Source organism: Vulpes lagopus, chromosome 19 (genome assembly GCF_018345385.1).
Source record: "Vulpes lagopus strain Blue_001 chromosome 19, ASM1834538v1, whole genome shotgun sequence".
NCBI lineage: Eukaryota > Metazoa > Chordata > Mammalia > Carnivora > Canidae > Vulpes > Vulpes lagopus.
Window position 1 is genome coordinate 50,841,549 of NC_054842.1, and position 26,431 is coordinate 50,867,979.

The 26,431-nt window shown below is 41.8% G+C and overlaps 1 protein-coding gene across 3 annotated transcripts in view; it reads left to right on the top strand.

Moving 5' to 3' along the window:
• Positions 1 to 26,431, top strand: part of KCNAB1 (potassium voltage-gated channel subfamily A regulatory beta subunit 1) — a 340,450-nt gene that overhangs the window by 302,481 nt on the left and 11,538 nt on the right. For all 3 annotated transcript variants that reach the window (XM_041734022.1, XM_041734025.1, XM_041734026.1), the window contains 3 exons: positions 18,831 to 18,916; positions 19,573 to 19,693; positions 21,039 to 21,133. In XM_041734022.1, coding sequence (XP_041589956.1) covers positions 18,831 to 18,916; positions 19,573 to 19,693; positions 21,039 to 21,133 — 302 coding nt within the window. The remainder of the gene's footprint in view (positions 1 to 18,830; positions 18,917 to 19,572; positions 19,694 to 21,038; positions 21,134 to 26,431) is intronic.

Genomic DNA, 26,431 nt, shown 5'->3' on the forward strand with positions numbered 1-26,431 from the left:
TACAGGACAAGGAATAAAACTAGAAATTTCCTTTCTGATAAAAGTAGCAGACAACTAGAAAGCCAGACCCTTATATATGAAAGTGGAGAAAGGATGGAGTAATCGTAAATGAATTAGCAGAACTGAGGGAAAATTTACAAAAAGTGTATATAGGTAAGAAGCAAATTAATCTCTGCTGTACAACTTCAGAATGGTTAGAGCATTAGCACAGCAAGGTCACAGAAGAAGACGGGTGAGGCGGGAGCTGGAAGCAAGATAGTTGTTCAAAAGAACAGAACTGTGAAAACTCTATGTGCCCAGGTCTACAGGCAGGGTCCTGCCTTTCCCCTCTAATGAAGAAAGCAAAAGGCACATAGACTGAAGCAGTTGGTTGAGGGGTTGTAGTCTAAGAAATACCAGACTCAAAGGCAGGTGGGGCTAGGCAGGGAGAAAAAAAAGATTATGAAGTTAGACCCCATACCTCTCCCCTCTCATTTACTTCCAGGTACTATAGCCAGGTTACACTCTCCTCAGGTAGAATATATGAGAATATTTCTCTGGAGAGTATTTTTTTCAAGGAAAAAAATCTAACAGATATGGATGTTGTTGTGGAAGAAAACCCCAGTGGGAAAAAGTGGCAAGTCTCCTCATTGTTCCCACAGTGGTTTGTACTAGTTGACAAGTGTCAACCAAACACAATTCTAGAGCTTTCCTCATAACCATGAACAGAAGCCCAAGAATCAGCTGACATTCAAAGAGAGCCCCAATATGAATTTTTTTAAAAAAGCTCAAGTAAATAGAAGAAAACAGAGTAATACAAAGATACAGAAAATTCTGAAGAAATTATAGTTAACATATTTGGTGAGACAGGAGAAGATGCTGCATCAGTGGAACATGAACGGAATGAAAGATCAACAACACAGAACTAGAATTTAAAAAATTTAGAGATTAGAAGATATGAATAAAAAACTTTAACATTTTAAAAGTCAATAAAGATGTTGGACATTAAAGTTGAGGAAATATTCCAGAAATAAGGGGGCGGGCATGGGCAATAGGAGTGAGAAAATAACAAAATTCAGGTTTTGTCCAGGAAGTCCAGCCACACCAGTCCATCTGTTCAACTAAAAGATATCTAGAGAGAATAAATAAAGTGGAGGAGAGGTAGTCATAAAAAAAATTGATATAGGAAAATTTCCAGATTTGAAGAACATTGAGTCTCCACATTGGAAGTGCCCACCAAGGACCCAGGACAATGGGTGAATAAAGACCCACACAAAGGAACATCATAACAAAATTCCACAACTCAAAAGTAAAGAAAAATATCCTAAAATATTCCAGAAATCTGAAAGAGTACACTTTATATGAAAAACTGAGAATAAGGATTGCCTCGGGGTTTTCAACAGCAAAATTGAGAACTGGAACACCATGGAGGAAGCCTTCAAATTTTGAGGCAAAAAGACTGGGCAAACTACCAAGCAAGGCTGAGGAAATAAGAACATTTTGACTTTCCTGTCTCCTAAACATAACTCCTCAAAAGCTACTGGAAAATATGCTCCAACCAAATGAGAGAATAAAGCCACAAAGAGGAAGCCATGGAATCCAACTCATTTAAAGGATGAAGGGAACTTCCAGGGTGACAGGAAGAGAAGTGCCAGTGCGACAGCTGTGCTGTGGCACACAGAGCAAGCAGTGTAGCCTGTAGCAGGAGGATGGCAGGCTCTGGGTGGGACATTGCCAGGAAAAAGAAAAAAGGATCTGCATTTCTCACAAGCTTGACCATGTGGAAAACTGTACTGCGTGGCAGTCACACAGAGTATGGGAAGATTCAGTAAAGCTCCAAATAGGACTGTTAATGGAGAAATTGTCAACTAAAGAAGAAGTGAAAAGTCAAGAGAAGGAAGGAAAGATAATCACTGTAAACTGCTTTGCTCAGCAGTGGACACTAAGTATGTCAGTCATTAGAATGAAAACACAGAATATGAACTTAACCCGAAACCAAGATGCAAACACACTGGGAAGATGGTGAAGATAGAAAGGTATGTGAGTGGAGCTAAAACTCTCACCTCCATGGAAGGCCAACAGATAATGCCTAAAAAAACTGGACCAAGAGCATAATGCAGAAATGTTACTGAGAAACGTAGAGATGGATACTAGAATAAACAACATGCATTGGAAGTGTTACGTCTGGGCTGCACGCAGAGTCCAAGGTCTGCTGCTTTTGGTGATAAGCCTTTTAGGCATTGACCTTTAATGATGTGCATGTGCTACTGTGACAAAGCTGAGGATTCAGTCAGTGACTCTAGACACACACGCAAGGAGATAAAAATGCCAGATGTTATGGAGTTGTCAGTATTAATTATGATCTCATGGCCATCAAAGTCCAGGCGCAGCCCTCGCGGTTTAGAAACACAATCAAGGTTTCCGACCTCAGGTTCCACGATCAGAAGCCAACTCGTCTCTCACTGCACCCCTCCAGAAACCCGCCAGCCCAGAGCCCTACCTGCCGCTTCCTAAACAAGCTCTGCTAAGGCAGCCTCCTGCCCTTGGAGACCTCTAAAGCAGGGTGTGCTGTATAATCTACTGCAGGCGGGGAAGAAAACAACATTTCCCGTTTTTGTCTTTTAAAGTTTCTATGTATTGTATATATTTTTCTATTTTAAACTATCCACTAGTACGATTTCAAACATTAAAAAGTAGTAAAAATAAGGGCACCTGGATGGCTCAGTCCAGTTAGGTGTCTACTTTTGGCTCAGACGATGATCCAGGGACCCTGGGATGGAGCACCACGTGGGACTCACTGCTTAGTGGGGAGTTTGCTTCTCCCCTGCCCCTCCCCCACCCGCCCATAGAGCTCTCACTCTCACTCACTCTCAAAATCTTTAAAAAAAATTTAAAAAAAAAATTTTTTAATTAAAAAGTAGTAAAAGTAGGACAAAATATTCCTATATAACCCCCACCTGGATTCCTTCAAATGTTAATATCTTACATAACCATTGTACTATTATTAAAATCTAGCAATTAACATTGACACAATAATAATTATTATCTACAGATCGTATTTGTATTTCTCTGATTATCTCACTAATATTCTCTTCTGGTCCATATCTGCTTTGAGATCACACATTGCAGTTCGTCTTCATGTGTGTTTGGTCTCCTTTAAGTTGGATCAGTTCCTTGGCCTTTCTTTGTCTTTCATAATTTTGACAGTTTATCTTTTATGTTGTTTTTTAAATTTAAATTCAACTAATTAACATATAATGTATTATTAGTTTCAGAGTTAGAGTTCCATGAAATTTTGACTGTTTAGAAAATGTTAACCGGTTCTTTTGTACAGTGTCCCTCAATTGACATTTTTCAGATGATTGCTAGTGATTAAATTCACATTAGGCATTTTGGGCAAGAATACCACAGAAACGATGTTGTGTCCTCTGGTGCTTCATATTGGAGGATGGGGGGCGGCGCATAATATTTATTTTTCCTGTTACTGATACTATTAACTTTGATCACTTGGTTAAGGTGATGTCTACCAGGTTTCTCCTCTGTAAAGTTACTGTTTTTCCTTTAGTATGTCCTGTATTATATGACACTGAGTATATATGGCATATACCCAATGACTATGTTTGGGGGAAATACTTAGAAACTGTTCAAATATCTTGCTTCTCATCACACTTTTACCTACTTAATTTTAGCATTCCACAATGATTCTCACCTGAAACAAGTACTATGGTGTTTGCCAAATGGTTATTTCCTATTTCCATCATACTTCATTTTTTGGTTGGCTGTAAGGTTACTGTAAGGAAGCGCTTTCCCTTCTCCCCTTGTATTTATTTATTCAATTGTTGAATAGTTATTCAATTAATTTATTCAAATATTTATATCAATATGGTCTCATAGATTCTGATTTTATTCTATGATTTATAAATCATTACTATCATCATTTATTTTGTTACCACAACTATCCCCAACATATCCATTTGAACTATCTTTGAATGTCTTCTGTGTTGTCATTGCATGTCTCCATCTTTTATTTTTGAGGACTTTTTTGCTTTCCCAGCACAAGATGTGCCAAGCCCTATAATCAGCCATTTCTCCAAGGAGCCCTGGTCCTTTTAACGGAGCATGGTATGTTGTAGCCAGGATCTAGATGCCATTACTTTTTTTTTTTTTTAAGATTTTTTTGCAGGGTCACGTGGTTGGCTTAGTGGTTGAGTGCCTGCCTTCTGCTCAGGGCATGATTCCGGGTCCTGGGATCAACTCCCGCATCAGGCTCCCTACAGGGAGCCTGCTTCTCCCTCTGCCTGTGTCTCTGCCTCTCTCTGTATGTCTCTCATGAATAAATAAATAAAATCTTTTAAAAAATAAATTTATTTGAGAGAGAGTGAGAGAGCACAGTGAGGGAGGAGCAGAGGAAGAGGGAGAAGAAGGAGAGTATGTATCTTTTTAACTGGTTGAGAAGCAAAAATATTTTTGAAATCACTGCTTTTAGTTTCAAGAAGCACTGCTTATTGTTTCCTTAGCCTGATATATTATTCCCAAGGAAGATATCCCGATCCCCTTAATCGGAATTAAACATCCCTCCTTTCTTTTTTTTTTTTTTTAACCTTTTAAGAAATTTATTTTTTTTTATTTTTATTTTTTTTAATTAATTTTTATTGGTGTTAATTTACCAACATACAGAAAAACACCCAGTGCTCATCCCGTCAAGTGTCCACCTCAGTGCCCGTCACCCATTCCCCTCCAACACCCGCCCTCCTCCCCTTCCACCACCCCTAGTTCGTTTCCCCGAGTTAGGAGTCTTTATGTTCTGTCTCCCTTCCTGATATTTCCCAACATTTCTTCTCCCTTCCTTTATATTCCCTTTCACTATTATTTATATTCCCCAAATGAATGAGAACATACACTGTTTGTCCTTCCCCGATTGACTTATTTCACTCAGCATAATACCCTCCAGTTCCATCCACGTTGAAGCAAATGGTGGGTATTTGTCGTTTCTAATTGCTGAGTAATATTCCATTGTATACATAGACCACATCTTCTTTATCCATCATCTTTCGATGGACACCGAGGCTCCTTCCACAGTTTGGCTATTGTGGACATTGCTGATAGAAACATCGGGGTGCAGGTGTCCCGACGTTTCATTGCATCTGAATCTTTGGGGTAAATCCCCAACAGTGCAATTGCTGGGTCGTAGGGCAGGTCTATTTTTAACTCTTTGAGGAACCTCCACACAGTTTTCCAGAGTGGCTGCACCAGTTCACATTCCCACCAACAGGGCAAGAGGGTTCCCTTTTCTCCGCATCCTCTCCAACATTTGTGGTTTCCTGCCTTGTTAATGTTCCCCATTCTCACTGGTGTGAGGTGGTATCTCATTGTGGTTTTGATTTGTATTTCCCTGATGGCAAGTGATGCGGAGCATTTTCTCATGTGCATGTTGGCCATGTCCATGTCTTCCTCTGTGAGATTTCTCTTCATGTCTTTTGCCCATTTCATGATTGGATTGTTTGTTTCTTTGGTGTTGAGTTTAATAAGTTCTTTATAGATTTTGGAAACTAGCCCTTTATCTGATACATCATTTGCAAATATCTTCTCCCATTCTGTAGGTTGTCTTTTAGTTTTGTTGACTGTATCCTTTGCTGTGCAAAAGCTTCTTATCTTGATGAAGTCCCAATAGTTCATTTTTGCTTTTGTTTCTTTTGCCTTTGTGGATGTATCTTGCAAGAAGTTACTGTGGCCGAGTTCAAAGAGGGTGTTGCCTGTGTTCTCTTCTATGATTTTGATGGACTCTTGTCTCACATTTAGATCTCTCATCCATTTTGAGTTTATCTTTGTGTATGGTGAAAGAGAGTGGTCCAGTTTCATTCTTCTGCATGTGACATCCCTCCTTTCTGACTCATACATCATGGTACTACTTCCTCTATTTTGCACTTACTTTTTCCTGCCTTATGTTAAAGGTGGTAGTTCATGAGTGAAGAACAACTCAGGAACTGATCTCTTTCTCCATTGTTCTCTGTCTGTCCTGTTGAAAGAGGTTCCCATGTTAAAGTTGCAAGGCAGTGAAGGCCAAGTAGGGAAGAGAAACAGTCCACGTTGCTATCTATGTCTCAGAGAAGCACCATGCGTTCATGTATGCACACTGGGCAGGCCCCCAGAGGAAGTGAGTGATCCCAGGAAACCAAAAGGTTCCTGTTGGCTCCAACAGGAGTTCTGCAGTTAGCATCTCAACCCTTTAGTGTCACCTGTCATGCTCTATCAAGACTTCCTGGTCCACTCTGCCGGTACAAGTCTGCCAATTTCTAAAACACTGAAATGTTCTGTGCTGAAGAACAGACTAGAGGCAGATGGCTTGCTTTCACTTACTAGCTGGGTATGCTTGAGCAATGTACTCACCTTCCTTGTGGCCCTGTTTTTTCATGTGCAAAATAAGAATCATAATCATAGACCTTTTCTGTGAGACTGTGGTTATGATTAAGTGAGTTAATATATCTAGTGTTTAGAACAAGGCCAGGTGCATTAAAAGTGCTAAATTCATGTGAATTGTCATTCTTAATACTTTAGAAAACAGAAGACCCTGGTATGTATGTGAGGGAGCCTCACAGAATGTGGCATGGAAATATATAAAAGTTCAGGGCAAAAAGGATTAGGTCAGGTTAGGTTTTGTGTCTAATTAAGGACCAAATCCCAAGAGGGACAATTCATTATACCTTTTCAGTCACTGACCTGATTCTTGCCCCTCTTTGCCTTACAACAGGCACCCTTTTCCCCTGAAGCATAAGGAAGTGTGCTCTGTGTGGAAACGGTGGATATGGGAGGGTGAGGGGAGTGGCACAAGCACAGAGTAAGCATGAAACATCTTCCTCCCATGTCAGTTTACTCGATGCATAAAGAAAAAGAGGTTATTATTGTTGTAAAGCAAATGCTTTATTATGGTGTAGGATAGCCATTTCCATACATTTTTATACTAAAGCCAAATCCATCTAAGTAACATGTGCTTTTATGTCCACTTTAGTGGCTCATTTGGTAGAAATGTTTAAGAAGCATTGTCTTCCCTTGAAAAACCTTGGTAAATCCTTTTGTAGCAAAAGATTCTAATAAAGTAAGTGAAAACAGCCATCTTTGTGTGGGGAATGGGGAAGAAGGTTAAAAAATGGGAAGGAAAGCCCCAAAGAAAGAGATTAAGGGCTCCAGATACAGGCAGGCGATATGTGGAACAGTGAACTGGATACAAGATAAAGAACGTGAGCATCCCAGGACAGACCCACCGGGACAGACTGGCCTCCTCCTAAATGGCTCTTGCAGCGAAAGTGGCCCAGCCACCAGTGGGCCTGCCTCATATTTTAACATCTGGAGCAGCGGGTGCCTCATTTCAAACGTGAACAGAGTTAGTATTCCCTCTTTACCAGGTAGTTCACTGTTGAAAAGCCAAGAAAACCATTCCACTCCACCATATCAAGTTTAAAAGTTGCCTTTTAGTTAGTTGCCTTCAGTTAGTCACCAGATACCTGACAAATATAGATGAGTGCTGCAGAGCCAGCATGGGTGTGGGGCTGCCAGTGAGCTGCATCTGCTGTTGGAATAGCGGGTTTAATATCACTAAGATTAAGATAGCATCTTCTTTCAGCTGTCTCCCATGGCAGAACCAGGAAGTAAGGCCAGCTCTACACTTTGAAAGAAGCAGTAAAGATTGCTTCCTATTACAGCAAAAAACTAGATTTGCCAGTAGAAAATCTCATTAGGGTAAATATTTTTTTACTCTTACCAATCCTCTGCCAAGTTGCTTGCTTTATTCTTACATCCACAAGATAGAATTCCTTTTAAAATAAAGTTAAAAGCCTGTCCCAAGAAGCTGTTAACACAGACAGACAGTTGTATAAATCAGACGCTCCAGACAGGATAATAGAATAAGAAGCTACATGTCAGGATTCCACATCTGTCTGTCTGGCCAATGAGGATGACATTCCAGAGTTGAAAAGATCAGAAATTCAAGGCTTGAGTCCCGGTGTCTATGGTGCAGTGGCAGATGCTCCCTGGTATAAACATAACTTCCACTAATAAGGGATACAGAAATATTAGGCGCCATGTAGGATGGGCGGGGTTTAGTTATGTTTATTTTTTAGTATCTCAATGAACATTTGGAAAACTATTCCTTAGTGTTTGGATAACACATTTGCTTTTGACATGCCTAAAGGCTTATTCCTCAGTTGATAGAGTTATTAACACTCTGTGTGCTTCAAATAGTGAAACCAAAATAATGAGCGTGAAATACATAAATATTGGAAGAGGACAAAAGGATAGAGATATTTCTCTTTGTTTTTTTGAGTATGAGAATCAGTGGGTGAGGTTGGCTTTGGAGAAAGAGTGCAAACCTGGCTTTACCAAGTTTTTCATCTTTCTGAGCCTCAGTTTCTTCCACTATAACACAGAAATGTAGTAATACTACCTCACAGGGCTGCAGTAGAACTCAAACCCCCAGGACGGAGCCCAGTGCATAGTAAGTCCTCAGCAGAGTGAGCCTTCTTCCTGTCCTTCTGTTCTCATTGTACCCGACCAGACCCAGTCTGAGCATGGTGGAAATTGTGGGTTGTCTGCTGAGTGGTCATCTCTGTCTTCTCAGACACCCAAGTTTTCCTGTGGGTAATGACCCTGCCCCCACACCACCAAGTGACACACAAGCCACTTCCTCTCCCCTTGCGGGTCCTCAGTTCCAGTGTGGGCTCTGGGTCATGGTAAGCCAGTTAGTCCCTTTTTTACCCTTGGTCAGGGTTGCTGGTTGATGTGACTAAAGCAGCCTAAGCAGAGTGAATCTCAGGAGTCAGAACGTTGAGGCCAAAGGATCCTGCAGAGCATGGACAAGGAAGCACATGGCCATATATACTGAGAGCTACCTTAATGCACAGAGGAAACCAGCATGGGAATAGCAGGGTTAAAAAAGGTTGGTCCTCAGTGACTTGTTGGAACAGTCGATTCTGAAGATATATGACCTCTACACTTCCAGTGACAAGAGTCAATAAATCTCTTTTATAATTTAAGAACTTTCCATTGAGTTTTTAATAACTTTATATAAAAAAAAAACCCAAAACCTAACTGATATGCCAAAAGCTACTTATGTCCTCATTTCTCAGTAAGAAAAACTGCAACCTAAAGATCAAAAGGTTTACAAAATACAAAGATAATCATTCTCAAAGATACCATCTTTAGATCTTTTTTATATATTATGGTTAAATGGTGGGGGGGTCTCTATAACATCTGTCTTATCTTTCTGGGTGTTACTGATTAGGTTTTATTATCCTCCATCAGAATCACCTTCTACCATAATTATTCCTGATATATAGGAAAGGTTTCCCTTAGCTAACTTAAAATTAGAAGGAGTCGGTTCTCTCAAATCTACATGGCAAGTTACTTTCCTTTTTTGTTTCTGTGTACATTTTGTAGATCGTTCATTCTGTTACATTCACTGGGAAGAAAACGGCCTATTCAAAGTCAGGGTTCATAGGCATGTCATCTATGGCAGTGATGACAAACAGCTATAACACTTCAAGAATTTTCTAGGTCAAAATTATCTTGGCCTTTGCTATAAACTAAGGTTTGTGTCACCTTGAAAGTCATATGTTGAAACCTAATTGCTAGTGTGGTGGTATTAGGAGGTAGGGCCTGTGGTAGGTAATTAGGTCATGAGGTGGAGTCCTCATGAATGGGATTAGTGTCCTTATAAAAGAGATCCTAGCAATCTCCCTCACACCTGTGAGGACACAGCAAACAGATGTCTGTGTACAGACCAGACAGTGAAGTAGCAGACACTGAATCTGTCAGAGCTTGATCCTGTCCTTCCCAGCCTCAGACTGTGAGCAATGAATGTTGTTTAAGCCACGTATGGTATTTTTGTTTTAACAACCCAAACAGACAAAGACAGCCATGTCCTAGGATAAAACCTGTGGGACTTAGTTGATAAGAGCAAAACTTTAAAAGTTTATGGCAGAAGGAAAGAAAATCTTTCTTCTAATTTATAATGTCCTCATTTTTATCAGAGAGAGATCCCACATCAGGAGAAGACCCAAATCTATAAAAACTCCTTTTTTTTTTTTTTTTTTTTTAAGACTAATAACATGTGCTCACTTCGGCAGCACATATACTAAAGACTAATAACATTGTCAGAGGAAACCCCAGGATGCTACCTTACAAGACCAGTTTCCTGCAATCCACTGATGATATAACTTTTAGCTTCACAGATGAAGATTATAAGTTACGTATCTAGGAAATTTGCACAGCCCTGGAATTTCAGCTCACTTATATTTATTTGTTTAAATCTGTGCTTTGCCTTGCTCCAGACAAAATTTAAGGCAACGAGATTACTCTTATTTTTAGTATTTTTAAGTGAATTAGAATTCATTTCACTGTTCACAAAAACTATAGAATTTGACATGTACAAGAACAGCGATGGAGCCCCTGAGTGGCTCAGTTGGTAAGGCGTCCAACTCCTGATTTCAGCCGAGGTCATGATCTCAGGGTTGTGGGGTTGGGCCCTGGGTTGGGCTCCATGCTCAGTCAGTGCAGAGTCTGCTTGAGATTCTCTCTCCTTCTCTCTCTGCCTCCCCGACACATACTCTCTCTCTAAACTAAAATCTTTTTATTTATTTTTTTAAAAGATTTTATTTATTTATTAATGAGAGAGAGAGAGAGAGAGAGAGAGAGAGAGACAGGCAGAGGGAGAAGCAGGCTCCATGCAGGGAGCCGGACGTGGGACTCGATCCCAGGACTCCAGGAACACGCCCTGGGCCAAAGGCAGGTGCTAAACCGCTGAGCCACCCAGGGATCCCCACTAAAATCTTTTTTAAAAATTTAAAAAACCTTAGAAAGGAACAGTACTACACTGTACTCATTGTAGACACTATCTCCTTTTCATTAGAAATCTCTTTCCTACTTTTTAGTATTAGCCAAATAGGTATTACAAACTGAAAGTTTAGTAGAAAATAGTGGGGCTCCATTTAGAGTACATTGAAGGAAGAGGTGTGATATTTTTTTTTATGATCTGTATTCTGCATAATTATTCCTTGGAGAGTATCAGCAGGCAGGAGTGGACAGATTGGAGGATTACAGGGAAACAGTGAGGATCGAGCAGGATGGAAAGAGAAGACAGCTATGTCATCGCCTTAGGCAAGTTGCTTGGCCAATCTTCCGGAAGTGTAAAATGACCAACTGTGCTTTGGCGAGGGTTAAAGAGCACATGTCTGGCGGAGGAAGAAGTCCAAGTATAGAGTGTCACATAGCCTCCCCGCTCTCCCTGGGGGGGCTGATAAGAAATGAGCCGTGTCCCCAGGACAGCAGCATCTGTCCGTTAGGGAAGAGTCACGGCAACCTAAGGCTCTTACTTCAGAGAGCTGCTCTTATTTGCAAGTTCTGCAAATGGAATTTTTTGGTTCTGGAGTGTTTTTCAGTCAGAGATGAGGTGAAAGGTCGAGGGGAAGGTAGGGAAATGCCACCGAACTCAAATCCAATTACATTCTCTCTCAGCCTCCACCTCAACTCATTTATTTTTTCAAGGTGGGGGTTAGGCCAAAGAGGGCCGAACCTTGTCCATGTAGTGGTCCAATGACTCAGTCTGGAACTTAGGAATAACTACTGTTTTTATTTAGGACCTTTGGACTTCAGGTCAAAGACTAAAAGTGTCCCCATTCAAAAACTTACTCCCCGTTTCAGGTTCAGAAATCACATCTGGGCAATCTCAAAGGCTCAGTTCAAAGTGCCTTGGGTCCAGAAAATGCAGCGTGTGGCAAAGCAGAGAGGTTCCTCAGACCAGTGCCCTTAGGGACAGGGTAGCTGCAGGGTGAGGACAGTGCACCGTCCTTGGAGATACACAACTCCATGCTGGGGTCAGAGTTTTGAAAAAGCTTACTTTGAAGTTTACTCACATGGCTCAGTCCCTGTATGGCTTCCTAGTCTCTTGAATCGAGTCTGTTCTGATCATTTTGGCCTATGTCCTCATCCAGAAAGCTTATTCTTTGTAAACTATCTTGTGAAGATCACTTTTTCTCTGAGCTTCAGCAGGTCAGGTGCAGACACTATCTGTTTTTTGCCCCCCTCCTATTTTTTTTTTTTTCGAAGAATCATCAAATTTGAAGTCTTTCTTCAAGGAAGCAAAGAGATAGTTTACATTTCCCGAATCATTCATATACATCATGAGCTGTGGTCATCATGTGTTCAATGCAAACGGAAGGCTATAACCACACACAAGGCATTTCGTGTTCACACACACACCGTGGGATTAAGTAAACGCCCTGTTGTCTTTCTGTCCACAACCCACCTTCTCCCACAGCGCACAGTATGCAACGCCTTCCAGAGCTTCAAAGCTAGAAGTGGCCTTAGAGACTCTGCTGAGAACTTGCCCACGTGACTCTGAGCCTCAGCTTCTTCACCAATGAAATGAGGGTTGAGATACTGTCCACCAAAACCATTTTTAGAAAGATTACCTATGTGCCCAGTTAATATGGGTCTGCTCACTTGTGTTGAGGAAACGGAGATCCAGCAAGCTCGAGGGATGTTCCCAAGGTCGTGACAGTGATGGCGCAAAAACCAGTGTCTCCCGAATCCTGGTGTGTGCTCGGCGAGGCAAAGGAAGGCGGGCGTTCCTCAACTCTCAGCAAAGCTTTCAGGCTAAACATGGTGTACTCACTTAGAGGTACAAATTTGCACTCCGGTGAGAGAGGATAGTTCTCTGTCCCAGACACTCAGCTGAGCACCGAGAGAGGATTCTCCTCAGCCAGGATAAAGGATTGATAAAGCAAGGAGAAACCTCTAGGCCACAAAGAGGCTCCATTATAAACCCACCACTACAAACTTCTGAAGTTACATAAGCAAATAAACAATGGAAGCTAAATAAACAGCTGGGGTTGGAGTAAAAGTTGTGCCCAAGTGTAGACCTTTTTTATTATTATTAGTCTCTGTTATTCCTTGGGTGAAACCAAGTGCCTACATTTTACCTGTGTCTCAGCCTCCACCGTGGTCCTCTCCTCTGAAAAAAGGAAGGATCCACTAGCAGTTAGGCTGAACCACGTGAAGGGCATTGCCAAGAGTCAGGCATTTCTGAACTCTAAAAATGGCAATTTCATTTGGTTAAAAATATTTGTGAATTAATCTACAAATGTTTGTGTTTTTAAAACAATACCTTTGCTTGATAGGGAATTTTTTCTTTTTTTTCCTTTTTGTATTATAAAACTATAACACATTTATAGGAATTTACAGGAAACTTGGAAAACAGGAGAACAAAATTTCATACAGTCCCACCTTATCGTGTGATTATTATTTTGTGTATTTCACTCTCCACATTTTGTAAGCATATTTGAAATATCTATAATTGCTAATATTCAGATTTTTAATTATACCTTAAAACCATGAACTTGTAGCCTGTTTCCTCCTCTAGAATAAGAGGAAATTACACTGGAATATATCTGTAAGGTTTCTTTTGTTTTTATTCTGTGTCACTATGGCCAGATTAGGTCCATTTTATTTTATCAAAACACTGATTTCTGCATATTTTTATCTGTAGTTCTTATTGTTTACTGTTCATGCAGTATAACTATTTGCTTACAATTTTCAAAGCTCAAAGGAACATTTCCCATGAAAAACAGTCTAATGTCAGCAACTATCTTTTGTAAGAGGGCCAATTAAAAAAATGAACACGTTTATCAACAGATTTTTTTGCAGTCAAAATAAACAGTTTTATTAAGTCCTTTAACATAAAATGCATATTTGAAAACAAAGATGGCCTATGTCACTAAAGAAGAATGTCAACTTCTTTTCTTTTTTGTAACTTAGAAACTGAGCCTATTTGAGAAGAAACAGCTAGGACCACATCCGCTTGCTGCTTACTCAATTTGGGTTACAATTTTAGATTCACAAATTGATATGCACACTTAATCTCATGTCAAGCTTTGAAAAATCCACAGGATCAATATTGTCCTCACTTTACAAATGAGAGAATGGAATCCTTACAGGAACACAATTGACTTGAAGCATTTATAGAAGGCCAGCTGTGTGCTAAGAATACGGGGAGAAAGAGCTTCTGGTGGCCTGTGGGTCACAGAATAATGATTATTTCAACCCAAAAAGGAGCACATAGGGAAAAGTTAATGAAGTTTTTTAATAGGTTGGAAAGTGTTTCTCAAACTTTGGGATTTTAGAGCTAAAGAAGATAACACAGAGGCCTAGGCTCACTGCAGTAGGCTAGGATCTTGACCTCTGCCTTTTCATCAAATTCCTCAGGGGATTTCACTTTATACCAAAGTGTGTGTCTACATGTGAGTGCACGTGCATGTACGCACGCATGCATAGTGACTGTTCACATGTGCACTAAAGCAAATAATTAAAGGCTAAGTTACAGCATGAAGCATTCGGAGGAGAGAGCAGAGGAAATGTAGGGAGGAAGTTTATACACCCTGAAATGGCCTCCTTGGGAATGCTACAGAGCAGTGGTTCTCAGAACACACCAGAAGTTCTTGGAGGACTGCTTCAAACACTGCTGGGCCCCACCAACCTCCAGAATTTGAAATTCAGTGGGTCTAGAGTTAGACCCTGGAATTTGCATTTCTGACAAGTTTCCAGGTGCTGCTGCTGCTGATGCTGCTGCTCCAGGGGCTACACTTCACAAGGATCGGCATAGACGCACGCAGTGGTTCTAAACCCTGGCTGCTCTCTAGAATTGCCTGGAATGAGTTTTTAAAGTATTGATGATGGGGCTTCACCTAGAGATTCTGGTGTAATAGAACTGGAGGGCAACCCCGGTGGCCCAGCGGTTTGGCGCCGCCGCCTGCAGCCCGGGGTGTGATCCTGGAGTCCGAGGATTGAGTCCCATGTCGGGCTCCCTGTGTGGAGCCTGCTTCTCCCTCTGCCTGGGTCTCTGCCCCTCTCTCTTGCTGTGTGTCTACGAATAAATAAATAAAATCTTTAAAAAATTTTTTTTAAAAAAGAACTTCAGTGGACGTCAGATAGTGTCGTTTGTAAAGCTCGCAGGTGTTTCCATGTGCAGTCCCAGTAGGGCAGCACTGGTGCTGAGGCTTCCCGGAAAACTACGAGTCATATTCAGACCTGGGTTGCCAGATTTAATCATGTTTGCCTGCAGGTCTTTTCCCAAAGGCAGGTGCATGCGAGGCTCACAGTAATCTTCCTAACACCTTTTTCCCACCTGGAATCCATGATGCTTTTAAAAGGTATTTCCATGAGACAGAAGTAAAACCCGCTAGACCCCATTGATTTTTTTTTTCTTTCAACAATGCTGCCCTCTTGTGTCCTTTAATAGTAGAATCGTATAGAAGCCCACCGGAGCCATCAGTATGGCGATTTCCTGCTGCATAGCTAAACAGCTGGGGGGGGGGGGGGGGGGTGTTCTTAGATTAAAACAAACAAATTTAGCATTCATTAATTTTTAATCTGTGGCAACATGAGTCTCCAACTGCAGCCCCTCAGTGTTCCAACCATTCTCCCCTGCATTCAGTGCGACAGCCTCGTCCAGGGGTAAGAACTACTAGTTTTTTTCTTCATTCGGCCAAACCCTTCTCAGCAGAGCCAGAAGCACAACCAATCAGGGAGCAAGAGATTATCACCAACTACAGTATTTGGGGCCTCGGAGAGTCTGGCAGCGGTCTGTCCGTCCGTACTCAGAACTGTTCGTTCTCACCTTGTCCTCACACCGATCTCTTCTTCACTTGACCTACTAAGAACAGAACTCATCAAGTGGGAGCTCCCATGTCTTCCCACCAGGAGTTCAGCAAACCTTCCGGAGTCCTGCCATGTGGATGCGGCCTCCTCTGCGCCCGTCCTCCATCTCCCTTCATCAGGTCTCCGTCCTCCTCCTGCCCCAGCCCCAGCCAGGATCATCAGCAACTCCCTCTTTTCAAATCACTCTCAAGGGCATACAGGCTTAATTTTACATCTCCCAATCCCAATGATACAGATGCAATGAAACGCCGGGACACCTGCACCCCGATGTTTCTAGCAGCAATGGCCACAATAGCCAAACTGTGGAAGGAGCCTCGGTGTCCATCGAAAGATGATGGATAAAGAAGATGTGGTCTATGTATACAATGGAATATTCCTCAGCCATTAGAAACGACAAATACCCACCATTTGCTTCAACGTGGATGGAACTGGAGGGTATTATGCTGAGTGAAGTAAGTCAATCGGAGAAGGACAAACAGTGTATGTTCTCATTCATTTGGGGAATATAAATAATAGTGAAAGGGAATATAAAGGAAGGGAGAAGAAATGTGTGGGAAATAACAGAAAGGGAGACAGAACATAAAGACTCCTAACTCTGGGAAACGAACTAGGGGTGGTGGAAGGGGAGGAGGGCGGGGGGTGTGGGTGAATGGGTGACGGGCACTGGGGGGGGGGCCTTGACAGGATGAGCACTGGGTGTTATTCTGTATGTTGGTAAATTGAACACCAATAAAAAAAATTTATTAAAAAAAATAAAATAAAATTAGTATAAAAAAAATTTTACATCTCCCAGCTTTAAAGTAAGACTCTCCTTTGACCCAGGTACCTGCTCAGCTACTGCACCATTTCTCTGCTCCATTCACTTCCAAACTTGGAAAGAGTCTGCTGAGGTTGCATCTAAAGCCTGTCCTCCCCTGCCCCCCCCATCGCACCCCTTTCTTCCATCTGCTCCTGCCTGGCTGTGTTCCCATCGCAGCACTGATGCTGGGATGGCTCTCATGGACTGCAGGGACCTCCCCGATGTGCGCCGAAGCCAGCGGACACGGTTTTGTACCCTCTGAGTGCTCACAGTGTTCCACTCTGTGGGCACAGCTCCTTCTTGAGGAACTCTCTGCTCTTGATTCTGAAACATCCCATGCCCTGGATTCCTTCCTGCTCCTCTGCTGCTGAAGAACCAGAACCCTGCAATGGCCTCTGACTCCTGCGCTGCCTTGTAGAACCTTTTCTGTCCCCTCAGCAGGCTCCCCTTACATGGTCTCATCCACTGCTATGGATCTTAATACAGCTAATAGACCGATCAGTACCCTCTTCGCAGAAGCATTGGCTCTGGTTTTGTATCATATCTTGGGTTCAGTTTATTCTGTTCACCTCATCAGCTTTTACCAACATGTTTGATTCACCACAGTAATCCCCACCACCTAGCGCTGCGGACACTTAATAAATAGTGCTGATGGAATGAGCCCCTGAGCTCTGAATGAGATAGGATATGAAAGGGAGGGGGCTGGTGCAACCATGGAGGATGGGTCCAAGCAGAGCGAATGCGAGCAAATGCTTCTGGGAAGAGGGTTATTGGTTTTTATTTATTTATTTATCAGAGAGCAAGAGCACAAGCAGGGGGAGCGGCAGACAGAGGGAGGAGAAGCAGGCTCCCAGGGGCTTGATTCTTGGGCCCCTGGGATCACAACCTGGGCTGAAGGGAGACACTTAACTGACTGAGCCACCAAGTGCCCCGGGAAGAGGTATAAATAATGGCTTTCTACTTCCAGAAATGTCCACCATAGGCACTCATGTCTAGTTGTGGAATAAAGAGAAAATGTTTCATAGAACTTTATGGAACTTTTTTGTATCTCATTTGCTTTATAAAGGGAAAGGGGCTTGTAGCTTTAGTTGCTGGGTAATAACCTGATTTTGGGAGTCTTTTCTTCAAGAAAGAAAAATATTTTTCTTATAAGCCAAATTCTACCTCTGTTGAGTAGACAGTGGTGAGTAAAAGGCATTCCCATCTTCCAAACAAAGATACCAAAGAGCAATTAAACAGCCAAACAAGCAAGGAAGCCAAGTCCCTAACCCTGGCTGTCTTGCTCCACATCATGTTCCCTACCAATGTAGATAGTGCTTGCCGGTGAGAAATAAAATAAGAATACATCCACCTTGACTCAACTTTGAGAAAAGGATTTGATTTTTCTGAAGAACATGTACCCTACAGGCATTAGTAGGACACAGAGAAGTCTGCGCCCTGCAACCCCTTGAAAATGTCAAATGACCGGGCATGCTGCCTGTTTGAGCCACTTTGTGGAAGAAACCCAGCCATGCCTTTGACTTTTCATGCCATTGAACTTGAGACTCTCCATGCTCTCTGGTTTTGTATCACATCTAGCTGGTGCCAAGAGGATTAGCTCAACTCCAGCTCCCTGTGGAAAGGATTCATTCTCCCGTTTAGGAAATGTGATGTCAAGCTGAAAGAAGCTGATGAGCAAACTCCGTGGGGCCATAAAGCAGGCCTTGGTGAACTGCATTACATGGATGTCTCAGAATAAAATTTAGTTTGAAATGGTCAAGGACAGGGTGTGCCATTGTGGGCTGGGAGCCGCTGTGGCTCAGCTGTTTGTACAGCATTTAATATGTTTATCTTTCTGCTAAACATATTGTTGTTGAGTCATCTCTATTGCACAGACACCCTGTGTGAGGCCCAGCTCTGCAAATCCAACACACAAAGACAGGCCTTCTATCTTCAATGACCTTACAGTCTACAAAGTCAAAATAAATGCTTCCTCTTACTTCTCACTTTGATGAGTAAGGTACCCAGGTTTGGAGAAAGGTTAATCATACATTCTTTTATCAGGGCAGCAACCATGAAGTAATAAAAGTAAAGGAAGAACTTAAATGACCATTATGTCTTTAAGATCATTTAGTAGTATTGCTGCAAACTGAAAATGGAAAGCTGGTTTACCCAAAAGTACCAGCAGCCTCCAAACCATCAATATTTCATGTTACACTATCATGTTGTCACCACTGTCAAAGTAATTACATTAATAAAACAAATAATCCCATTAAACTTCAAAGTTCGGACAGGAAAAAAAAAAGACAAAGATTACATATGTCTGAAAAGTAGAGAAACTAATGAAATGATGTTTGGCCTTCCTTAGAAATTGTTCGAGCCATGACACATGTGATAAACCAAGGAATGGCCATGTATTGGGGGACCTCGCGGTGGAGCGCCATGGAGATCATGGTAATTTCATTTCTATTTTTAAATGGCCATTAAATACTTAACTGTTTTTCAGGCACTAGATGTAAATTACAAGACCTTTTGCAAATTTTCCTAACAATCACCATAACATTAGACTGCTATGATCATTCTGTCATTCCAGAGATGGATATGGGGCTGGATCTCATCAGCTCAGAATACAACAGGGAAGGTGTTGGTCTCTAGCAGGAATCATAGTCTAGCGTGTTCTTCAGGGGCAAGAGGATACAGTGGACTTCCCAGCTAAGGAGATACGTGAACCAAACAACCTGGCTTCCTTTTTTAAAAACTGTATTAAAGGACTCTACTGCTAACATGCTAATGACTCATCATTTTTATATGTTAGTTTGAGTTTTATTTCTTTAGGAACCTAAATTATGGGTATTGCCATGGACTATTATGATTCACACTTTGACTAATTTGCCCTGGACTTCACTCAATCCAGACCCTCCCAAAGAATAATAAGGATTTCCCACATTTGATATTGTTCTTAGTGAAATTGATGGTCATAACTTTGTTTATTATTTGGCATCTTGGTTTGTATTGATTTTCCTAAAACTAAGTTTTCTCATGCATACGAATCACAGAGCAGCCTTATTTCTCATGGGTATAAATTCAGTTGCAATCTTATTTCTCCCTAGGAAGCCTATTCTGTAGCAAGGCAGTTCAATATGATCCCACCGGTCTGTGAACAAGCTGAGTACCATCTTTTTCAGAGAGAGAAAGTGGAGGTTCAGTTACCAGAGCTCTACCATAAAATAGGTAATCTTCACAATCAAATTTACTGATTATTTTTAACAATAAGAGTATCAGTGATCTGGAAAAAAGTGTTGCTGAAATGCTTTCCTTAATGTTCCTAATTAACATAGAAATTGTGAGGACTATTCATTTCAGAGACTGTAAAAGAATCAGATGTGCCTATGGGGGTAGTCTATAGAGTATTACTGATGAAATCCAAGCAGTTGTAAATTGTGACTGGTATATAAACTGTACTCAGTAAGTGTTCAAAAAATGCATACAGAAAGAAGGGCAGAAACAATGAAGAAACCCATTTTTTTCACTGGGTACTTCTCTAACCAAAGCATGCATCTTTGACTAGATTATAACTGCCTTACCAAAAAAAAAAAAAAAAAAAAAATTATGGATAGATACATCTATATCTTCTACTCTGTGCCTGAAATTAAGTTAGATATGGGGAGTTCAAGAATGCCTGACAAGCCTAGCACTACATGTCTGTGTAGGTAGATGTAACAATTTCAAAGAAAGGAAAGAAATAACATATACATAAGAATTTTTGTACATTCATGTCCAAAAAACATGAATAAGCCACATTTTCAGCCTTATGTATCACAATAATGTCCAGAGATAACTTTCTTATAAAAAAAAAAAAAAAAAAGGCAGGAAAACGTTGGTAAGGAAAAAAAGAAAAAAAAAAGAATAAAAAATTGAACGCCAATCCCAATCGTTATAATTGCTGGCACTTGCTGTGTGTTTACTATGCAGTCGGCACTGTGCTGCTATGTACCAGGCACTATATAGGCACTCCGTGGACAAGTGAAGCACTGACGCATTCTCCTGTGCAAGTCAGTGTCTGTCTCTGAGAATAAAGAGAAGCAACAATTTTGGACATCAGCAAATTATGAGTGAGCCACGTTTTCAGGCTTGTTTGGCCTGAAAACAAGGCCTGCCCCCCCTATAACCTACAGTACAAGTTCAGTTGGTTTTTTTTGTTTTTTTTTTGTTTTTTTTTTTAAATTTTTATTTATTTATGATAGTCACACACACACACACACAGAGAGAGAGAGAGGCAGAGACACAGACAGAGGGAGAAGCAGGCTCCATGCACCGGAAGCCCGACGTGGGATTCGATCCTGGGTCTCCAGGATCGCGCCCTGGGCCAAAGGCAGGCGCCAAACCGCTGCGCCACCCAGGGATCCCCAAGTTCAGTTGGTTTATAAAAATAACCAAATTTTAATGGAAAGATGTATGCTGGTATTAACTTATCTGACTGGCTGTTTTCCCATAACTCACAAGTTCTCTTTTAAACACTCCCACACTTTTGATCTCAGTTTGCACTAGCAACTTACTCAGTTTTTTCCTTCTGTAGGAGTTGGAGCAATGACATGGTCTCCACTTGCCTGTGGAATCATCTCAGGAAAATATGGAAATGGAGTGCCTGAAAGTTCTAGAGCTTCGCTGAAGGTATTTTCCCCCACTTCTAGAAAAAAGAGTTCTGGGGATGGGAGAGGATGGAAGATTGGACAGAACAGCTCTGCAGCAGCCTGTGGCTTCCTGGCCCAGGCAGCGCGTGGCCTTGGCCAGCCCAGTGTCCTCAGGCAGGCTCCCCCAGGCCCCGGGGAGGCTGTGCTCCTGGCCAGGCATCAATCAGGCATTCATAATCTGTCTGGGGGCTGGGGAAACTGCCCGGGGGTGCCTGGGTCAGAAATATTCAGGGCTCAAATCCCTATGTTTTTATTCTTATGTTAAAGAAGGCATTTCATTCCTCCTTTGAAACTGATGAAATGTAAAATCTCTTTTCAAGAGGATGGTTTGTTTGTTTACTTTTCAAACAATTGGGGCAAACCAGCCTAGCTGAGTAGGGCTCCAGGTGGATTGATGTTGTTTACTGTGTGGGGGTGAGGGGTGAGAGGGAGGGTTGGGAAGCAGATGCTCAGCCAAGCAGGCCTCTATCACTCCAGCTCAAGGCTGGTGTCTTCACAGAGATCAACTAGCCACTGAGTCTTACAGTTTAAATTCCTCTCTGAAGCATAGAGATATTTGGCATCATTGACAAAAATTACTTCCACTTAGAACATCTCAACGATTAATTTATTGGAGAGTACTTCAGACATCCTTAAGGAGGGAGTACATGTCTGTTTTTAAAAACTTGAGACAACGTGTGATAACATTAGAATCACAAATGATAATGTCAAAGGAGAGAGAATATTGGCATTTTTAAAATTCAGACATGGCAAAGGCCCCGAAGAAGAAGTCTGACACAGCCTCTTGCCTCCGTCAGTACAAAGTTAGCAGGGGAACAGCTCACATTAAGCCTGAACCACCAACCCTGTAATCAACTTGCTGGGACCACTATGTGCTTCGCTAATCAGAACTGTCTCAAGGTTCTAGGTCTCCCACTCTTTCTGCTTGTTACAGTTGACCTATTAGCTAGTTTGTTCTCTAATATAATATAAATATCTCCTAAAGCATGGTGACATGCCTATTTCTAGCTTGGCATTATCACAAAATATAATTATCCTAGAATATTAATTGTGGTCTTGCTTCTGAAAATTGCAGAATGTTCTGAACCAAGCTTAAATAAGTTAGCAAGGAAAAGCTAAAAGCATCTTAAGATATAAAAAGAGAAAGGCAAAAAGAGTGAATAAGAAAGGGAAGCACTGAAAATTGCAGTTTTTTGCCGAGAACCTACTATGTGCCAAACCTTTAGCTAAGCATTTTTATTCATTTCCTTTAATCTACACAAAGATAAATGGATACAGAGGACTCTTAATCAGTTATAGCTAAGCATGTTGCCTTACCTTCTTTCAGACTTTTTTTTTTTTTTTTAAGATTTATTTGAGAGAGAGCACACAAAGGCAGAGGGAGAAGCAGACTCCCCGCTGAGCAGGGAGCCCGATTCGGGGCTCCATCCTAGGACCCCAGGACCATGACCTGAGCCGAAGGCAGATGCTTAACCTGCCACCCAGGTGCCCCTTCAGAGACATTTTTAAAAACCTGAAGTACTTCCACATATACTGGTTCTCAGACTATCCTTGTAAGAGGGTAAACCTTTCTAGTTGTAGAAACCGAGCATAAAGAGGTCAGATAACAATCCAAGAGCGTCAACTCATAATAGAGTTTATAGTAGAACCCAGGTTTCCTGGCTCTCAGTGTATCTCTCTCAAAAACCTTTTTGTTAAAAAAAAAACAAAAAACTTTTTGTATCCCTGCAAATCTAGGTTTTTAATGGAGGAAGAAGTAGCTGTACTTTTTTCGGGTGTAAGACTGACCTCCATCATTGTTTGGAAAAAGCTTACAAACAGCTTAAAAAACAAAAACCTTGGGATCCCTGGGTGGCGCAGCGGTTTAGCGCCTGCCTTTGGCCCAGGGCGTGATCCTGGAGACCCGGGATCGAATCCCACATCGGGCTCCCGGTGCATGGAGCCTGCTTCTCCCTCTGCCTATGTCTCTGCCTCTCTCTCTCACTGTGTGCCTATCATAAATAAATTTAAAAAAATTAAAAAAAAAAAACAACAACAAAAAAAACCAAAAACCTTTCACAAATGCATTAACAAAAAGAGAAAGTAAAAAAATAATAATAATAATAAATAGATACAAAAGACTGAAGGTGGCTAAATCCAAAAAGCAACTCAGAAAAATATTTCTATTGTTGACTTTGATAAAGTTAACATCTACTGAAACATCCTTAACAATAAACATGAAGAACTCTCAACAGCTGAAAGGCCTCTATCTGATCACGAAGCAGGTCCCTAGAGCTCCCCGGACTCTCAGGGCTTCCTCAGTCATTAGCCTGAGTGTTTTCTATACGAATATCCGTGCCCTTAGCAATGCCACTCGCAGGGCACCCGGCTGGCTCAGGAGGTAGAGCATGCAGGCGGCTCTTGGTCTCAAGGACGTGAGTTCCGGCCCCACACTGGGCATGGAGCCTACTTAACATGAAAAATAAAATAAAATCGGTTTAAAAAAATTAAAAGTAACTTAGTAAGTGAAGAAAAAAAATTTAAAGATAGAGGGACGCCTGGGCGGCTCAGCAGTTGAGCATCTGCCTTCAGCTCAGGGTGTGACCTGGGATCCCGGGCTCCCTGTGTGGGGCCTGCTTCTCCCTCTGCCTGTGTCTCTGCCTCTCTCTCCGGGTCTCTCATGAATAAATAAATAAAATATTTTTAAAAATTAGAGAGAACTAGGCAAGTGGATAAATAAGTTAGCAGCTTTCACTTCCTCCCACTCTAAATGAAATAAATGGTTGGTGTTTCACATTAGTTCTTGTAAATTATACCAATAAAGTAGATACTGACGTTTCATGCCGTTGTAAGTATTGAACTTGAATTTGAAAGGTAAATTAACACAGTGTGAAAAACACCTATCTAGGGGTCGCTTAGAAAGGAATACAACCTGGGGGTTTTATGGGAGGCTGCGTTCGGCCCACTGCCCTCACAGTGACTCCAGACCTTTTGTCACCGGCTATGTCTTCACTGCTGAGCTAGACTCTGCTACTTCTTCACATGTCTGTTAGGCATCCCCCATGGGCATTAGTCATGCCTAGTGGAATCTATCATCACCCTCTAGAACCTGCCCTTCCTTCTTGGTTAGCGGTACCTCCACCCTCCATCTGGCCATCCCAGTCAGAAGCCAAGGGTTATGTCAGACTGCCTCCTTTCCTCCCTCAGCCTTGTCCAGTGGGGCACCCATTCCTCCAGGCCATTTCCTAACTCTGTGGCCCGTCCCCTGCATAGCCTTTGTTCCAGCCACCATCACTTCTTCCCTATTTTGCTGCAGTATAGCTTCCTGTCTCCACTTATTTATTTTTCCCTTTTGTCAACTACCCATCACTGTGATCAGTTATCTTTCTAAAGACTAATCTGACCATATCATAACCCTGCTTAAAATCTGTTCCCTCCCAGTCATTCCGTATAGGACAAAACCCAAACCCCACAGAAAAGCATTCAAGGAAATAACCTTGGGATCTAAGTCGTGCCCATTTTTCCATTCTTGTCTCTCCCCATATTATATCACTGTATTATTCATCCAAATACACTGTACTCTCCTTTGCCTCCCAGAAATGCCCTTTTTTCATCTTGCTGTGAAATCCTCCTCATCTCTAAAGACAAAGCTTGGCTGTCTTCACTTCTGTGAAGCCTGTCCTCACTTTATAAAACCGAATTTTTACATCTTCCTCTATTATTCCATTAACAGTTCTTTTTTTAAATCTATTTTTTAAAAGGTTTTATTTATTTATTCATGAGAGACACGGAGAGAGATACAGAGACACAGGCAGAGGGAGAAGCAGGCTCCATGCGGGGAGCCTGATGCAGGGACTCGATGTGGGGACTCCATGCGGGGACTCAATCCCAGGACCCCGGGTCATGCCCTGAGCCGAAGGCAGTTGCTCAACCACTTGAGCCACTCAGGTGCCCCTCCATTAACACTTCTTACAGAGCCTTAGAACTCTCTAGTTGCAAACAAAGCATTTAATTCAAATGAATTTAATTGAAGAAGGAGAACATATGAACACTTGCTGCGTAGGATAGAATGGGGATGCTCTCAGGGTTGACTCCAACCATAGACCTGTATGTTGTCAAGACTCTCCATCTCTGTTTTTCTCTGCATGTGGGTGTCTTCTACTACAAACAGGTCTTCTCCGTGAGGCCAGGAGTGGGAAAACTGCTGTTTGCGGTTTACATCCTTAAAGACACGTAATGCGAGAGGATAGAGAGCTTTCTTTATGACTCCAGTCCAGAGAAGACTCCAAGCTTGGGTCATGTACCAGCTTGTTAGAGCAATGACAGTGGCCCAAAATGTAAAGCGCTTTGGCCAGCTCCTGTGACGCACCACTGTTAGGGGCATTTCCCGTTAGGCGGCAGTCATGGAGGGAGGGACCCTACAAAACACTTCTCAAGTTACAGGACAGAGATTTGTGATTATCTCTAGAACAGACACTGAAACTCAGGTAATTCATCACAGAGCCTGGCACACGACAGGCACTCCGTGAATGTTTGCTGACCGAGTGCAATGAGCCATAACAGAAGATCAACAAAGTCTGATCAACAGACCAGGGGTGCAGCTTTTAAGTAGAAATGAACTAGTGGGGAAAAAAAAGAAAGAAATAGTGCTATAAAATTTATGGGCAGGTCTTTCCTGTTGCTAGCAAAATGCTAATAGAAAAATCATAAAAATATGTAACCCCTCTGTCAAATGAAAATAGGAACATGCAAACTCAGGTGAATCAAGGTAGGGGAAGAGTGGCAGTTTGAGTACTCCAGCTGTTCACGTTAGAGTTTTGCACATCACAGTGTCATTTCAGAAGGAGATTTTTTTAGCTTCAGCTGTTTACTAGAGATTTCAGCTTCAGTATCAAAGATTTTGCTGCTCTTTTGAGCCAAAGATTTTGAAGTTTAAATTACAATAGTCAGTGATCTTAGGTGCTAAACGATTCCAAGACAAGGTCCAGAGATGAAATGTGACTTCCTCTGTCCATGGCTTTATAGCTGCAGCCTGAGTTTCAATCCATTATTAACAAACAGGCCAGCTGGAGGTTTCAGGGCCAATCCCACAGACCAGTCCTACCCCTGGCATTACCTGTAAAATGGTCACAGCATTGCGAGATGGCAAACAAATAGGCTTTAAGAAAATTTAGAGAATTTTGTGACTTAGGTATAAAAGTAATAGCCCACTAATCTGTGCAGAAGAGCTCATCTTTTCCTTGGAGATTATCTCCTGAGTATCTAGTCCAGTGCTGGGCTCTATGTTGAATCCTGAGGA